Source organism: Enhydra lutris, unplaced genomic scaffold (genome assembly GCF_002288905.1).
Source record: "Enhydra lutris kenyoni isolate GAN:26980312 unplaced genomic scaffold, ASM228890v2 scaffoldscaffold14, whole genome shotgun sequence".
NCBI lineage: Eukaryota > Metazoa > Chordata > Mammalia > Carnivora > Mustelidae > Enhydra > Enhydra lutris.
The window spans coordinates 38,458,049-38,477,497 of record NW_019154098.1 but is presented as its reverse complement, the minus strand read 5'-3'; the positions used below and the strand labels follow the sequence as shown (position 1 = coordinate 38,477,497).

At 31.9% G+C, this 19,449-nt stretch overlaps 1 protein-coding gene across 5 annotated transcripts in view; it reads left to right on the top strand.

Annotated features, from left to right (window-relative positions):
• LOC111146810 (vacuolar protein sorting 13 homolog B) overlaps positions 1–19,449 on the top strand; it is a 755,552-nt gene that overhangs the window by 112,771 nt on the left and 623,332 nt on the right. For all 5 annotated transcript variants that reach the window (XM_022502501.1, XM_022502502.1, XM_022502500.1 and 2 more), the window contains one exon: positions 6,153–6,277. In XM_022502501.1, coding sequence (XP_022358209.1) covers positions 6,153–6,277 — 125 coding nt within the window. The remainder of the gene's footprint in view (positions 1–6,152; positions 6,278–19,449) is intronic.

Below are 19,449 nucleotides of genomic sequence, written 5' to 3'. Positions count from 1 at the left end.
AACTCTATTTTTAACATTTTTGGGAACTACCGAACTTTTTCCCAAAGGGATTGTTAAATTGTTTTCCTGTCCTAATACCATAGAATTTTTTATTTCTTCACATCTTCATTACATTTATTACTGCCTGTCTTTTTGATTTTAGTCATCTCAGTGGTTGTAAAGTGGCAACAGAAAAAAATAATTTATTTTCTCAGTTAAATTGTTAGTGGAAGAAGAGAAAATATTTAATTTCTCTTCATAAGAAAAATACATACTTATCAATTTCACTCCAGAGTTTTTTTTTGTTTTAGTGGATACATGAACAGAAACTAGATTTAGAGGGTTTAAAGAATGAGTAGACAATGAAAAAAATAATGTAGCATTCTCCAGGCTTCTTTCAAGATACTTGCTTATTGAAAGTGAGAAATGGAATCTTGCTGTTGGTTAGAGGAGAGATGGTGTTTAGAGAATTTGTTTTTTCTTTAAGAATAAGTGGAGAATCAAGCATACTTTTTTGGAGAGGGGAAGGAGAAAATGGAGGAAGCAAGGCAGAGTGAAATTATGAGCTAATAGATGAGCTAAATCAAATGAAGCATCATATTGCTGTTCCAGCAATATGGAATTTTGAAGAAATCCTTTATCCTTTTGGACTTCATTTTTCCCATATGTGAAATGAAGTGATTTACTTAATCTCTAAGCAGTTTTAGTTCTGAAGTTCTAATTTTTAATCTGCTAGATTTGATTCCATGTTTTTCTCTTGAAGGCTTTTCCTTCCCAAAATGTTCATTATTCTGAATGCAGAACTCTCATTATAATCATTCTTTACTTAGTTTTTGGATGTTCCAGTGTATTACTGTATGTGAATTAACTACTCTTTTTAAAACTGTTTTACTTTTTTTATTTTTGTAAAATATGTTTGATATAAAAATTACCATTCGATCAATTTTTTGGTATATAGTTCAGGGAGAGTAACTACATTCATAATTGTGTAACTGTCCTTACCATCCATCTCCAGAATCTTCTCATCAACCCAAACTGAATCTCTGTTAAAGAATAATTCCCGTCTCTCCACTGTCCCTGGGTAACCACTGTTCTTCACTCTCTGTGAATTTGATTAGTTTAAGTATCTCAGATTAGTGGAATCACACAGTATATATCCATTTCACTGTTGTATTTTATTAGGATACTGTCTGTAAGATTCATCCATGTCATAGTGTACTGTAAAGCTTGCTTATAGTTTGAGTCTGAATAATACTACATTCTGTGTATATACTATATTTTTTGTTAATCCACTCTTTTATTGATGAACACTTGGGTTGTACCCACATTTTGGGTAATACATATAATGGTAGTATAAACATTGTATGCAAATACATGTTAACTTCACTGATATTTTCTGTATATAGCTTGAAATGAAATGCTGAATAACATTGTAACTTTATTTTTTAAAACAGTATATAATTATGCATAGCAGCTATACTATTTTATATATATGTTTTTTCATCATTTAAATTTTTAAAAAACTTTTGATTTAAATTCCATTTAGTTACCATACAGTGTAATATTAGTTTCAGGTGTACGATAGAGTGATTCAGTACTTCATACAATACCCAGTACTCATTACAGCAAGTGCACTTCTTAATCCCCATCACCTATTTTGTTTCACCCATTCCCTCATCCATCTTCCCTCTGATAACATCAGTTTGCTCTCTGTGGTTAAGAGTGTTTCTTGGTTTGCCTCTTTTTTTTTCCTTTGGTCATTTGTCTTGTTTCTTAAATTCCACATATGAATGAAATCATATGGTGTTTCTTTCTCTGACTTATTTTACTTAGCATAATACCCTCTAGGTCCATCCATGTTGTTGCAGATGGCAAGAGTTCATTTTTTAATGGATGAGTAATATTCCGTTGTATGTGTGTGTATACCACATCTTTAGCCATTCATCAGTGGATGGACGTTTGGGCTATTTCCATAATTTGGCTATTGCAGATAATGCTGCTTTTTAACATCAAGGTGCATGTATACCTTTGAATTTGTATTATTGTATTCTTTGGGTAAACACCTAGTCTTGCAATTGCTGAATTGTAGCGTAGTTCTATTTTCAACTTTTTGAGGAACCTCCGTACTGTCTTCCACAGTGGCTGCACCAGGTTCCATTCCCATCAACAGTGCACAAGAGTTCCCCTTTCTCCATATCCTTGCCAGCACCTGTTGTTTTTTTGTGTGTTGTTGATTTTAGCCATTCCGACAGGTATGGGGTGGTATCTCATTGTAGTTTTGATTTGTATTTCCCTGATGATGAGTGATGTTGAGTGTCTTTTCAGGTGTCTGTTGGCCATCTGTATATCATCTAGTGAAAAATGTATACTTGTATCTTCTGCCTATTTTTAAATTGGATTATTCATTTTTTGGGTGTTGAGTTGTATAAGATTTTTTATGTATTTTGGATACTAACCCTTAATTGGATATGTTGTTTGAAAATACCTTCTCCCATTCTGTAGGTTGCCTTTTAGTTTTGTTGATTGTTTCCTTTGCTCTGCAGAGGCTTTTTATTTTGATGGAGTCCCAAAAGTTTATTTACTTTTGCTTTTGTTTCCCTTGCCTCAGGAGACATATCTAGAAAGAAGTTGCTATGGCTAGTGTCAGGGAAATTATTGTCTGTGTTCTTCTCTTGGATTTTTATGTTTTCAGACCTTAGATTTAGGTCTTGCATCAATTTTGAATTTATTTTTGTGTATAGTTTGAGAAACTGGGCAAGTTTCATTTTTTGCATGTTGCTCTCCAGTTTTTCCAACACCATTTGTTGAATAGACTGTCTTTTTTCCATTGGATATTTCTTCCTGCTTTGTCAAGTATTAATTGACCATATAGTTGTAGGTTCATTTCTGGGTTTTCTGTTCTGTTCCAGTGATCTATGTGTTTGTTTTTATGCCAGCACCATAGTGTTTTTATCCCTAGAGCTTTGTAATATAGCTTGAAGTCTGGAATTGTGATGCCTCCAGCTTTTCTTTTTCAAGATTGCTTTGGCTATTCAGGATCTTTTCTGGTTCCATACAAATTTTAGTATTATTTATTCCAGATCTGTGAAAAATTATTTTGATGGGAATTGCATTAAGTGTGTAAATTACTTTGGGTCATATAGACATTTTAACAATATTTGTTTTTCCAAACCATGAAAATGGAATGTTTTTCCTTTTCTTTTGGTCCTATTCAATTCCTTTCATTAGTGTTTTATAGTTTTCAGAGTATGGGTCTTTGACCCTTTTGGTTAGGTTTATTCCTAGGTGCCTTATAGTTTTTGGTGGAGTTGTAAATGGGATTGATCCTTAATTTCTCTTTCTGCTTCTTCATTATGGGTGAAAGAAAAGCCACATATTTATGGATTAACTTTGTCATGAAGGTAATGCTTAACTTTTATTTTTTTGTTGGTCCCTTTAAGAAAGGAACGTATCTTTAGCATGCTGGTTGTACTCTTACGCTGAGTGTCTTATGATAAGAACAGCATAAAAATGATTTATTTTACATCACAATTACTATGTTTCCCTTCTCATTTACAGTTGGTATGTGATTTTTATAGTTTTTGCCTTTCATCATTGCAAATCCTAATTTAGCAAACAAATTTTTATTAAAAACTTACTAGGAGTTTTTTATATTTCTAAATCGACAGTTTTTTCTATTTATGTTAATTCAAGAATATTGCAAAGTGTTAAGATGCAGATGATATTTTTATTTTGTAATTGGATTTTTTTTAAAAAGGTGGCCCTGCATGTTGAATTGTTCATTTAGTGTGATGTATAAGTCTTCTTATTCAAGTTGACATTTCTTTCAGCTAAAATTTTTATTGGTAGTTACACTTAACTGCTTTATACATTCTTACTGTTCATACTATTAGTTTGCAATGTTCAGTGCTTTTATTCTGTTTATGAATATATGAACTATCCTTGGTGGAAGCAACTTCAACTCCTGTTGCATTGGTTTTCCTTTTTCTAGGTAAAGTATTTGTAAACTTTTTTTAAAAAAAAGATTTTATTTATTTATTTGACAGAGATCACAAGTAGGCAGAGAGGCAGGCAGAGAGAGAGAGAAGGGGAAGCAGGTTCCCTGCTGAGCAGAGAGCTCGATGCAGGGCTTGATCCCAGGACCCTGGGATCATGACCTGAGCTGAAGGCAGAGGCTTTAACCCACTGAGTCACCCGGGCACCCTAAGTATTTATAATCTTGATCAAGAGCTGTTGACAAGTTAGTGGGTTATGTAGGTATTATAAATCTGTGTGTATCCTTACTGTAATTTAAAGGAGAGTTAGAAATTGGTTATTTTGAAATTATTTTTGATGTGGTAGATAGGTACTCTTTCATTACAATTTATATTTGCCAGAATGTTCCCTTAGAAGCATCTCTGGACAGCATGTAAATTTAGTAAAAGTTTAAAAAATATTACAGAATAAGATACAGTTTCCCCAGAGTCCTTTGTAGTTCTGCAAATATCCAGCAGGGATCTCCTCTACACCCAGTTTCCATCTGAGTAAACTTAACGATAGTGTCTGTGATTATACTGTTGGGACATTTCATAGAATATTAGAAAGTGGCTTGAGAGAGTTCTTAGTTGAACACAGATAATCTAATATAAAATCTTACCCTTATTCATACTTTAGGAATATTTAGAGATTGGACATTGTTTTAAAAATGTTTTATCTTAAGTGGTATTAATAATTGTAAACTTCAGAATTCTTTAAATGGGCCTTTTAGAGGAAATAAGAAATTCCTGAAATTGCACAGTGCCTGGAAATTCTTGGTATACAGTGTTGCTCGGAACAAGTCTTTGAAGATAATGTGTGTGAATAACTGAATTTTTAAGGTTGATCATTTAAGTATTAGAATCATTTATTTTTCCTTCTCAATTTTGGATTTCTTGCCACTTGGCTGATTGTAGTACTTACAGGATAGTAGGTGTATCACTTTCATTTTCTTTGATAGTAATTAGGTAAGTAGGTTCTTCGAAATGCAGTTTTCTCTAAAAATATGTAATTCTAACTAATGTCTCATTTCCAAAAAAATTATTTTGTTTGTTTAGAACTGACTTTAGAGCGAGTGATTTCAGTTTGATGAATGATAGGGACATAACAGCTTTTTGAAACCATTTGGAAGTAGTGTAATACTTTTTAAGAAATTAGTCATTAGTTTAGAAGTTCATTAAATGAAAGTATTTTGTTTTGAAATTTAGTGATTGAAAATCTTAAACATGTTTCACTGTAGAACTAATCAGTTAATATAAATCCTAGAGATAGGAAGGTCAGTGCTTTATGAACCTAAGGAATAAAAAAAAAATAAAGATAAGTGTTAGGCTTCTATATGTTGTTGGGAAACAGTAACTCTATTTTGTATCCCTGTGTGTTAGTGTTTTTTGCTTGAGATGTTTATTTTTACCTCATTGGAAATAATTGGAGCAGAAATATAGTAAGTTCTCTGTAGTGTTTCATATATAATGTGATGTTTTATTGGTTCTTCCGATTAAACCAAGTATACTGTTCAGGAATTTCCAGGAATGCTTATAAAAGTTTTGAGTGTGATCTGCTCATTTTAAGTATAAACATATGAAGAAAAATTTATGCCATGTACCAAATTTCTGGGGGTGAAAAACCTCAGCCCTACAATTTTCACAAAAGAAAGGGAAAAGATGTAACATTTTAGGGTATATTTGAATATCCTTTTTGTGTGTGCATAATGTAAGTTGAAGGCAAAATACATTTTTATGATAGTTTTTATTGTAATTACTGTTCTTTTAAACATTAAGTGATATTAACAGTAATTTATTAAAGTTAATTTTTATAATGTGCACAATGCAGGCAGTTTATATTAATAGCAAGTATGTGCATTGTAGCAGACAAACACTAAATGAGAATTATGTTTAGAAATAAAATGTGAAACAGAGTTAGTAAGGAGCAGTGATCTTTCAGGGATGTGAAAGAAATACTATATATTTTAATCTCTTAATTTGGATTTAGTCAGTGTTAAATTGAATAAAAGAAAATGTTGATGTTTGGGAAGTGGAAAAAGACATTGGAACATATTTAGTGTGCAGCTGTTGTAGAGCAAATTGAAACTGACGTATTTCATCCTGTGCTTATTAGAACTTTGTCTCTGTGAACATTTGGATCTTTTCTTTTTGTTTCAGATATTTGGTTTCCAGGCAGGACTGACATCTTTGGATTGTAGGGGATCTTACTGCTTACCTGTACCGATTATTCCGTCTTTCAGCACTGCTCTTTATGGTAAACTTCTGAAACTACCCACGTGCTGGTAAGTATTATGTTAAAATGTGGTTTATGATAATTTTCATTTATTATGAAAGGGGGAAAACCCAGTTGTGTCTGTCTTATGCAAGTGTGTTAGTTTTATACAAAACCTTAGAAAAATATCTAAAGTTATACTGTCTTTTACTGAGACACTAAAAATCTCTCTTTAATGCCTGAAGTGTACTAGATCATAGTATCTTTCGTGGTAGTGTTAAGTGTTGATGGGATACTGTTAATTCATGTTGTAACTATAGTAAACTCTTGCTGCTTCACACTGTTCTAGGAACTGCAAAGGCAAATACCTTATATTTTCCTTTTTGAGAGAGGCTACAAAGATATTAAAAAGTTGCAAATTAATACCAAGGCTCAAGTATTTATCACCTAAATAACAATTTCATGTGTATTCCTAGCCACTAAGAAAAGCATACCCATAACATAGATTTAGAGTGTTTGATATGTCTGTAGTTGCTGCATTTTGAAAGAAACTGATTTTAGACCTTATTTTCATTTGGTTTTGGATTATTTTATTTGGAGGTCCTATTTCCTTAAATTGAAAGAGGGTTATAGAAAGAAAGCCAACACTCACCATCCCTTTGTTTTTTTTTTTTTGTTTGTTTGTTTTTGTTTTTGTTTTTTTTAGTTGAGAACAAACTTTTAATATATTAAAAACAAAACTGTTGAAGATATGAAATAAGGTTTAAACACATGAAATTAAATTCTTGTGAAATATTTCTATATTTTAAAATTAGGTTACTTTTACTATTTAGAATATGTCTTTGCTTTCCCCACCTGATTAGTAAGCTTTTTTTTTATAGGATGTATTTTCTATTATTTATGAAAAGCAACAGAAGTTCTAGAAAATATTCTTTAAAGTACTTCATTTGTTAAAAATATATTTCTTTAATAATATATAACTTTTTAAAATGAAATTTTTAAATTAAATGCTCATTAAATTAAATTCAAAAAATTTTGCCTATTGGTCCAGAAAATTAAGAAATATAGAAGTTGCAGTTAATCAAGTCTTGAAATCAGTTCTTGTATAAAATGAAACCATTATTAAATGATCATTGTTATTTCTCTTGATAAGTTTAATTTTATCCTTAGTCATCCCTATTCCACACATGTTATTTATTATATTTTATAGACATTCACTTTTTAACATTTTATTTGTATATACATAGCATGTTGCATTTGAGCCAAATTTTATATTCTGATCTACTAGGAAATACCAGCAGATATGTCCCAGTGGTATGTCAATATCAACTTTAATAAATGTGAGCACTGTTATCTCAGTTATGTGCTGATTTATTTATCTTTCATAACACTGAGATTTTTAGAAAAACAGTGCAATTTACTATAGAAAATACTTGGCTTTTTTAGAAAATAAGAAGCCAGAATTTTCAAAATGAATTAATAGCCTTTATATGAAAAAATCTGAATATTCAAATAGGCAAGGGTTAGTTTAAAGATTATATAGGGCTTACTTTAAATATTGTCAAATGGGATATAAAATAAGTCTGCTGGCATATAAAAGAAAATATTCCATTTAAATACTAAAAGAATGACCTCACACAATGCTTGTATTTGGATGTGACTTGCTTTTTGGTATTTAAGACCACTTCTATATTATTTGAATGATACTTTTCTATGCTTTATATGAGTATATTGCTTTGAAATAGTTTCTTTACATTATTTTCCTTAATGACTATAAACTATAATTTGTTTTTAGCAACTCTAAATTGAAAGTAACACATATAAAACTCATTAAATTGAGAAGTATCTTAGTTAAATGAAATGAGTAAGATACCAGATAAAATACATCATGTAGTGCCTGAGTTAAATCAAAATCATATGAGAACTGAGAATTCTATTTAATTCATGTAGTGAGTGAAAATTATTTTAGTAAGCCACCCTGGTTGTGTCATTAGATGTCAACTCTGTTCCCAATATGTTATTTCCCTTTCTCAAATTATGAAGCTGTTTCATCTGGATTTTTAAAAATCACATTCCAGTTTCTTAAAGGACATGTACGATGCTATTTATATCTATATCTGTATATTTTTTCAATGATGAGAAGAGCATGTTTACTGTAGGTCATAGCTTTTGAAACACATATATCACATTGAAAAAAATTTTAGTTGGTATGTTTTAGTTAGCGATGGAAATCTAGATTTTATGTAAAACAAAAAAATAGTTCGTACTTCTTGTTTAAAAATGTCAAAATTGATACTAATTTTATATGAAACTTCAAACTAACATTTGTTTTAATCAGTTTGTTAATAAATTTTTTAAAAATGTGGCTTAAGTAACATTGAAAATAAATTATTTTCTCCCATTTGCTTGTTCATGTTAATATATTTTAGCCTTAATGAACAAGCTAATACTAAACTCCAGTTTCTTGGGATTTATTTTTTTCAAAATATTTTGGTCATATTTTATCTTTCATTCTGTATTGCACACTTTCCAAACATAAAAATAGAAGCATTTCAAAACACTTTTGTCTTCATTGCTTTACATCACGTTAGCTTAATCTTTTAGTCCCTAGAACAGGACTAAAATATGTAAGGTATAATGGGAAAGACACAGTAACAATAATATTTAATGACAGAGATCTTGAGCAATTAATTCAAATTTTAATTTTCTTCCTCTTTTAGTAAGGGGATGTTTAAAAGTGGGCAATAAAGTGTTGGTTAAATGGTAATAAAGTATAACTTTGTTATGACTAGTAGGAATAAAACTTGGTGCCTTGTAGACAGTTTTTATTTTTTTTTTAATTAATTAATTTTTTTTTTCTGTAGACCGTTTTTAAAAAATTTCTACAGTTGTAATGCTTTTAGGTTTCTAGATACATTCTTGGAGTTAACTTTTTTTTTCCAGAACAGAGAAACTATAATAAATATGTCTATTCTATTTCTAAAATTTTAATTGAAATATTATTTTGTAGAAAAGTGCATATATTATGGTATTTCATAAGTGAATTGGACCTTTGGTTACTACCAGGAAGATTAAGAAACAGAATAACATCATCTCATAAGCCTCTCTTACTTACCTTCCGGCAAGTTTAACCATTATCCTGATTTCTTCTAACATAGATTAGTTTTGTTTGTTCTTGGACTTAAATAGAATTGTCCATAGTCTCCTTTTTGACTGGCTTCTGTCGGTCAATATGTTTGTGAGATTCATTTATATGGAAGAATGTAGTTTTTAGATTGTTTGCTTTTGTCACTATACAGTATTGTATTACATGAGCATCGATCATTTGCACATTCTTGATTTGCAATTTTATTTTGTTTTTATTTATTTTTTTTAAAGATTTTATTTATTTACTTGAGAGGGAGAAAGTGCATCCACAAGCAGAGGAGTAGAAGAGGGAGAGGGAGAAGCAGGCTCCCTGCTTAGCAGGGAGCCTGATGTGGGGCTCCATCCCAGGACCCAGCCTAATCATGACTTAGGCTGAAGGCAGACACTTAGAACTGACTCAGCCAACCAGGGGCCCCTTAATCTGCAATTTTAATTGAAAAATAAGTACATAAAGTATGTGTTTATTTTTTATTCCTGTGCCATTTTCCCTTTTCCTTAAGCAGCTTCAATTATATTAGAGGACATCAGATGTCATTCATAAATATTTTTTGATTCTCTATATTTTGACAGACATTGTGCTACATGTTGGGATTGGGAAAAGAATACAGTAGACTGCAGTGAGGGTAAGAGATACCCCTGAGCATGACAACTTACATTCTAGTGGGAGAGGACACTAGACACATAAGAAAACGGTTGTCTTTAAATGGTAAAATTGAGGCTTAAGAAGAATGCCCTGTTAGTTTAAAGAAAGTAGAAAATTGTCCTGGGATGTCGTGGTTGGCTTCATAGAAGTGGCAGTAGAATTGGGTTTTATTTGTTGAATTGGGTATGTATCTAGACATGAGGAGGTTGGTTTTGGGGTGTGGAGGCTTCCTGTGGGGATAATACTGTCTCACCAAAGTCAGGGCTGCTTTATTGAATCTGCGAATGGATATCATGGGAGAGGAATTTGAAAGGCTACTTTTGGGCCTAGACTTTTTTATGATTAAGGATGTCTGAGTTTAATATGAACACTTAAAAATTAAACCAGGTAATCAAAAACTCATTAACCAAATTTCTTCTTCGTCAGGCTTGTAATTCTACAATTATACTCTAGTCTTAAATTCACTGACTCCTGTAATTGAGGGTTTAAAAATTGATCTCGTTTATAGAGAGACAATACTTACAACATACTTGGGAAGTTCAGAGAATAATTACTTTAGCTTAGAAAGTCCTGGAGAACATGAAGACAGTAACTTATAAGCAGGTTATTAAAGAATATGTAGGATTTGAAAGAAAATCCTTTTTAATGAACCATTAGGTGTTTAGTTTAACAAAGTTTTCATGACAATCCTGTGAGCTGATATTCTCTTATAAAACTAAAATTCAGGGAGGTTACATAAATTGTCCAAAGTCACATAGTGGCTGGGCAAGTATTCTCATGGAAGCTTATCTGATTCTAAAGTCTTTGATCCCTTTTTTACCTGAAGGACTGAAGAGGTACATTATCTTTTGTTAACCATCTTCAAAGGCTCAGCGTGCTTTTTGCCTTGTAGTAAAAGTGGATTTCCATGTATTGTGAGGGTATTTGAGATAGTGCAGCTAATAAAGCTGAACTCTCCTAGTATCTCCCAGTATATAGGTAATAGTATATAGATACTATTTTGATGATCTCACAGAATTTTAGTTAATAGGGTCATGTGGAATCTTAGGCATTATCCTAAGTTTCTGAGTCTATGACATAGCTTTGATTTATAGCTGTCTATCACAGGTTGGACATTTTATTCAGAGGGTCTCAGCTCCTTTGTGAGGTAACCAGATGCCTTATTGGGCAGCTCTATAGTTCTTTCTTTTACCGAGTTAAAATCTGCTTTCATGTTTCTTCTGTTTCCTAATTATTGCTTATATATGTCATGAGTCATTTTTATAGCCGTAGGAATGTCGGAAAATACATTTATTTACAAGATTGAGGGATCTCTGTAAGTACCCATTCCTTATTTAGCACAGTAACAGATGGGTTGGTTTTGATTAATGAAGTTATTGAGCAGTTCATTTGCTTGAGGAAGATGTTTCTGTGGAATCCATGTTTGAGTTCAGTGTTAATTAGGAAATAAAGGATTTGGTGGTGGTAGTGGGCTCATTGTAATTGACATGGTGTCTAAAGGAGAAGTAAGCAGATACTGATCCTTTTGTCTCCCTGAAATGGAAACTGAAACAGCCATTTTCCTGTGCTAGCTCTGAATAACACTAGAATAACTATAATGGAAGCTAGGCCCTTCAAGTCTAAAAAAATGCCAATATTTATTTATCAGCTAATGTAGAGAATAAGTAACCCACCCCACAGGCTCAAAAGGAGGTTTGCTCAACTGCCTTGTCCTTTATAATGCCACAGTTTGAGAACATAGAGTTGAGTGTTTTTAATGCCCCTGGAGATAGAGCTTTTTAATTTCCTTTTTTCCAGAGCATAGATTATTTTCATCTGCCTGCTTTTGTGATGAACATTTTCTTTAACTCACTGTCTTAAAACTGGTAAGATTTAACTGGGATGCGAATTCTCTTATCTCCACTTGAGTGGCAGCAACCTGATAGTTAGCTTTGGTTCTTGCATCTGGAATGTGCTTTCATGGAATGTTTTGAACTGAAAGAAACACTTTAATCATGTCTTACAATCTTTTCATTTCAAAGATGAAAAAACTGAGTCCCAGAGAGTTCAAATTACCTAACCTAAGAGCACACAGTTAATATCAATGCCTCCAATTTGATCATCTTTTTTTAAAATTCTCATTTTATTGGTTCAGGCTCCTTCAACTCTACCACACTGTTTAAAAATTATTACTACTATTTAATTTTTTCATGGTAAAAGATGCAAAACATGAGATTTACCATTTTAACTATTAAGTGTATAATTCATTAAGTATCTTCAGATTGTTGTGCTACTGTCACCCCTGTTGATCTCCATAAATTTTATAATTTGTACCCAATAAGCAGTAACTTCCCAGTACTCCTTCCTTTGAGCCCCTGATAACTACTGTTCTACTTTGTATGAATTTGACTATTCTGGGTACCTCATGTACGTTAAATCATTCAATACTTGTCCTTTTGTGTCTGACTTATTTCACTTAGCATAAGTTTTCAGGTTTCATCCGTGCTGTAGCATATGATAGAATTTTTTCTTCCCTCCCTTACTTACTCCTTGCTTCCCTCCCTCCCTCCCTTCCCTCCCTCTCTCCTTTCTTTTCTTTCCTTCTAAATTGATTACATTTTAAGATTGAAAAATTCCATTGTATGTATATGCTTTGTTTATTCATTCAACCATCAGTGGGCATTTGGCTTCTTTCCACCTTTTAGCTATTGATAATGGTGCTTTGAACATGAGTATACAAATATTTGTTTGAGTACCTGTTTTCAGTTCTTTTGGGTGTATACCTAGAGGTGGAATTGCTAAATCATATGGTAATTCTGTGTTTAATTTTATGGGAAACTGCCACTCTTGTTTTCCACCATAGCTGTACCATTATACATTCCTCCTAACAATGCACAACAGTTCCAATTTCTCTCTATCTTTATCAACACTTTCTATTTTAGGTTTTTTGATAAAGTCATCCTAAAGAATATGAAATGGTATTTCTTGATAGTTTTGATTTACATTTCTCTAACAATTACTGATGTTAAGCATCTTTTCAGTTGCTTATTGATCATTTGTATATCTTCTTTGGGGGAATATATATTCAAGTTCTTTTCTCATATCTAAATTGGATTGTTTTTGTTGAGTTGTGTTCCTTATGAATTCTGTGTACTAAATTTTTATTAAATATATGATTTGCAAGTTTTTTTTCAATTCTATGTGAAAACATTGCTTTTTAATGTTAAGATTCTATCTTAATTTATCTCCCAAGCCAGAAGCTTAATTTACATCCTTTATAAATCTTTGGCTTTTTGTTTTAAAAAGTTATTATTTACATTTGACACAGTTTTTCTTAAAAATTGGTATAACTTGAACAAGTAAAAAGTGATCAAGTACATATTTGGAATAGCTATACTTTGGGGAGGAGGGGAAAGATAAATTTGTTAGAATTCTTTGGGTTGTTTACAAGTTTATCTTCACAGTAGTTTTTGCTCTTAACATTTATAGGGATGGCTAATTTAGATTGTTTTTCTGCAGAATGATTTTATAACTTTTTACAGTAAAGAGCGATCTTTTCTTGATTGTCTTCTCTTAAAAAAACATGTTTTAAAGATACTTAACTGTTAATTTCTTAAAAACTTAAATACAGTGCTTGACAGTCTATATGTTACAGACAAGTTTAATAATACTGAATAGAATGAAAATTAAAGTGAATGAAGAGATAAGATTAAATCAAATGAGTTTTCATAGGGTTATTTTATTCAGGATAGGCTTTAGGAGGATGTAGGTTTCAGAACCAGTAGGAAGATTGGGATTTTCATCACTATTTTAAAATGAATCTGTAAACACTTCATGGTTCCCATACATCTGGACTGACATATATGTGTATATGTGTGTATATATGTGTTGCACGTGTGTGTATATATATGTACATATGTTCTATTTCCAAATTCATATGCATACTGGCTTTATCACCTTTTTATTAGCAGTAGTGCTTGTTAATTATTGGAAAACAGGAGTTTTCTCTTTTTTTTAAGTGGTTATATTAAGGGAGTCCAAAATTTTTGTGAGCATTATTCACTAAAAAGATACTATCACAGGCCTAGTGCTCACTGTTAATCTGTTTGAAATCTAAGAGAATACTGAAATATAGCTCTTTGAGGTATTACTAAGTGGTAAATTAATTCAGCCAAAGCACTTAATGTTCTGATTATGAGATTATTTCTCTAATGATAGATGTTAACATTAATTTTAACAGTCTGGTGAAAGAATATATTTTAACAAATCCCAGGAGATAAAACACTGTTCTGTGTATGGTCACATAGTTAGGCATTTCAGGGTAGACAGAGCTTTATATCAATCCAGCATTGTTTACTTTTTAGCTCTGTCAGACTCTCTTGAAAGGGACATACACTGCTGGTGTAGGTTTCTGCTTTAAATGCAGATGAATCAGGGTTTGATTCATTCATCAAAGTGAGATTCAAACTCATCAAAATGTGTAAATGACTTCTGAAATTGTATTTCTATATGATGGCTTTATAGTTCTTAAGAATATATAGATCTTTTAAAGAAGCTTAGCGCAGTTGAGAATGAGAAATACAGCAATCTTCATTTGTCTTTGGCTCAATTCCTGTATCTATTTCACATCCAAACTTGAATTTCTACACATTTAGAGATGGGTAAGCATAATCACAATGAAAATACACTGTCCTGATAAATTTCTCCATTATATCATATATCAAATTTGATTTGGGAAGTACATAGTACAAACTGTTCTCATACCAGCTTTCTCTCTTGATTTGGATAGCTTGTTGAAATAGTTCCCTGTGCCCCCACCCCTCTGCTTTTGTATTGGAATAATTCCCTTCGTAGCAGATTAGCTCAGTTTCCATCAAACTTCTGAAAGCAAGTGACTAGGTCTTATTAGTACTCTCTACTAAGGTGTAATAGTTTTATTCGACCTGTAACCTCAGGTCAGGCATACAACAATGTGGACCACATGCCGGATGGCTCTGTGCATGATACAACTTAGTCTTCTATCTTATGGGATACTCTGTTGTAGGACTTGGGATATGCTTGCATGGTCTTGTTAACATAACTATCTTTGCATTATTAAGCATTTCCTTGCATATTTCTTAGAACCTTTCTTTGTTTTTCTCATACTTTCTGTTTTTATCCTCTACTAATTTTTTCATCATTAATGCTTCTTTTGTATCCTTATCTGGATGATTAAAACAGGGAAGGATGATCATAATAGGGTACATATTTTCTTCAATTTTGTAAACAGTGTTCCCGAGTCAGTTTCAGTTTTTTGTTTTTTAAACTCTAGTGACTTTCCCCACTGTTTGTCTGCCTTTTTGCACACTTGATAATGTTCTTTGCTCATTCATTCACGCATGTTTCACAGATAGGAGATCAATGCCCACTATGTGCCAGACACTCTGCATGGCCCTCGAGAAGAAAAAAATTAGCAAGATACCTGCCCTTATGGGGTTAGTTAAGGGAATTTTAAAATGGGGGAAAATTGATTAAAGAAAGAGGCAATGTAGATTGTCTTTTAAATCTAATTATATAAAATTGTCCTTTTTGTTGTCTTCAGCCTTGAAAGGAGATTTTCACATAGCTTTTTTTAAAAAAAATCTTAATTCCAGTGTAGTTAACATAGAGTGTTATATTAGTTTCAGGCATATACATAGGTTTTGGTTGCATAATATTTTTAATTAGTCTATGTTTTCTTATTTAATTTTGTTAGTGATTCCAGTTTGAACTGAAAACCACTTAGTGATGAAGCAACCAGTAATAGGTGAAATACAAGTTTTACAGAGAAATGAAAATTCGTTAAATTTATCATTGTTTTATTTTCCAGCTTTTTGCAACATTCTGCAGTTATTTAATGATTTTATAGAGTGTACTTGGTAATTCTGGACTTCAGCTTTTCCAAAAACTTGATTTGTTTTTTTCAGTACTTATCTTCACATATATTACAATCTCCAGTATTTATGGATGTTAACATATATTAGAGCCTTTGAAGTCTGTTTGTAAATACGTATGTTTTAAATTTGTATACTTGGATTATACTCTTACTATCCATTATAATGTACCGTGTGAATAAAACTCAGAAATATGTAAACTATTTGTAATTAAAAGTTTTTTATTGTAAAGTTTTTAATATGTATAGTCATGAGAAGATAGCTTCTCTTTGATTGTAAATTACTGAGATTAATTTTGGGAGCAGCACTCAAAATGTATCATTACTTTGTAATCAAATCTCATTCTGATAATTTTTATATTCACTGAGAAATAGTTATATTTAACCTGCATATAATTTATATATTAAGAGCTCATGAACAGAATTGTTTTTCAACCTATGTAAGCAAGTAGTATGTGAGAAATTGACGGGGAAGTTTTAATACCAAATTAATAATAATAGCATATATGTGTCAGGAATAGTACTAAGAGTTTTATATGCATTATCTCATTTAATCTTCATAACAACATGACGGAGATACTATTTTATTCATTTTATATAGATCTTTGTCTTATTAATCCTTATACATACAGTAAATAGTGAAATTGGCATTCACTTTTAGATCTGAGTCAAGACCCAAAATTAGCAGTCCCTGCTACCTACCATTGATGAGGAGTATGTGGCAAGTTGTCATTAAGTTTTTATCCTAAGGCATCTTTCCATAGGAATAGCTTTGCTAACTTACAATTTTTTAATAAACAGCTTTATTGAGTACTTTATATAGCATAAAATTCACCCATTTCAGGTATGTAATTCAGTGATTTCTAGCACCTTAACTGAGTTATGTAATTGTTACTGTAAATCAGTTTTAGAACGTTTTCACCCTCCCAGTGAGATCCCTCAAGCCTGTTTATAGTTATTCTCATCTCTGGCCCAGGTAGCCACTTTCTTCATAAAGTATCTTTTATGGCATATGAATGGAATCATGCAATATGTGGTATCTTGTGTCTGGCTTCTTTCACTTAGATAATGTTTTTGAGGTTATCTGTGACATAGCATGTATGAGTAGCTAACTTGTTTTTTATTTTCTACATAGCATGTATGAGTAGCTAACTTGTTTTTTATTTTCTACATCTGTCTGTGGCTTTCCTTAACTGAATAAAATATATTCAGTCTTGCAAATAATTATCCATACTCTCAGAGTATGCAGGACTCTCAGAGTCTTGCAAATAATTATCCATACTCTCAGAGATGTTTAAATTCCAGAGTTGATTAAGGGGTTTTCAAACTGAGTTATAGTTGCTGATGTAACTGTGACTTGGGATTTTCTGAGAATGTCCTTTTGTGTCATTAGCCATTTCAAACTGTTTTGTTTTGTTTTAAAGATTTTATTTATTTCATAGAGAGAGGATGAGCAGGGGAGGGGGCAAATGGAGAGGGGGAAGCAGGCTCCCCACTGAGCAGGGAGCCAGATATGGGACTTGATCCCAGGGCCCTTGGATTATGACCTGAGCTGAATGCAGATACTTAACTGACTGAGCCACCCAGGCACCCCTAGATATTAGTTGTTTAGTCTCATCATGTTCTTAACTTTTTTGGGGAGGAATAATATTTGAAGGTGAAAACTTAATTTTTCATACTTATTTCTCAAAATATTCTTATATTTGTAGAATCCCTGTAAGGAAAAAAATTGGAAAATATTTAGAGGTCTGGCTACACCTGAAAATACTATATGACTATAGCAAACTTTCATAGTACTTTAGAGTCGTGTAGATGTTGGTTTATAAAGTTCTCTATAATGGATTATTATATGAATTATACCCCTGTTTTCATTAACTTAGTTCTCATTTTAAAACCAGAGTATAATTTAAATATAGCAAAGTTTAGCAATTTTATGCATACAGATATGTATAGTCAGGTAGCCACCAAAGTTCTTTCTTGTCTCTTTGCAGTCAGTCCCTTTCTCTCTCCCTAGAGTGAGTCAAATTTTTGGGGAGGGCTGTTGGCTCATAATAAGGAGTAATGCCTGTTTTGATTCAGGGGATGACTGATTAGCTTGTTAGCTGGGAAACCCCACTGTCCCTTGCTTTGTTGTTCTATTCTTCACCCAAACCCATCAAACAATTGATTCTTTTTACTAGGGCTTCTGGGATTTCTCTAGCACACTGCTGCCGAAGACTGAGGCTCATAGCATTTTCAGTTGCATGATAAAAGATTTTGTACATAGATTTCATACATTCATAAATGAAAACATTCATAATTAATAAAGTCTAGACTCACTTCTATTCTCTATTTCTTAACTCCCCAAAAGAGCCATAATTTATGGATTTGTACAATGAAACTACTCTTCCTGATATGAACACACTGGTAGTTCAGACTTATTAAAAATAAGTTTTACACATTCACATATTTTCATTTCATTGAGTGTCTTTTGCTTAGGTTTTTAAAAAGCATAGTTTAAAGAGAATAATAAAAATAGAGAAAGGGAGGGGCGCCTGGGTGGCTCAGTCAGTTAAGCATCTGCCTTCAGCTCAAGTCATGATCCCAGGTCCTGGGATCAACCCCAGTGTGGGGCTCCCTGCTCAGCAGCCAAGTCTGCTTCTCCCTTTGCCCCTTCCCCAACTCCTCCTCCTTGCTCATGTATGCTCTCTTTCTCTCAGATAAATAAAATCTTAAAGAAAAAAATAGAAAAAGATGTAATTTTAACATGGGAGATATCATAGGACTCTATTTTAAGTGACAACAAGCATAGTCTAATTCTTTAACAAGATTTAAACTTTTAAAAAACTTATTTTACTATTGTCCTGTGTATTTTAATTTGATTAATTTACAGCCTTGTATTTGTATCAAGGTGAAAATTTGACCTAAATTGCATTTGCATGAATTACCAGTTTGTTCATATCAGAAAGAGTAGTTTCATTGTATAAATCCATATATATTATATTTATGGCTCTGGGGAGTTGAGAAATAAAGAATAGAAGTGAATCTAGACTTTAATTAGGAATGTTTTCCCCCAAATATGTCATTGATTTTTCTGTAAATTTGTCTTGAGTGATTTTTAATAACATATTTAAAAATTTAAAAAATGCCTCTTAAGTAATCTTTATATGAGGAATAGTCCAGAATCTTAAATTTAATAAAATAACATGATTGGTTCTGAGCATGTTTTCATCAGATGTTCTGTTTGTCTCTTTCTTAGTACTAACTTTTAAGTCTCTGCTTATACTGTTTTGGGATTTAGTTTGGTTAATTTCAACTCTTGGAAATATTTTAGCTACAGTTTTCAATTATGAAATTATAAATCCTGTCATTGCATTACTAATGATTTTATATTTTGCTAATGAAGTACATTTACTTATTTAGAATATTAATGCATTATTGTTTTTTAAAAATTCCCTTGAAAGAACAATTTTTATGTTAACTCCTCCCAATTTTTATTTTTTGTCATGTTTCGGTTCTGATTTTGTAATGTGTTTAAGTAAATGACCAGTCAAAAAATACCTGCTTTTATAGTTCTTGAGTG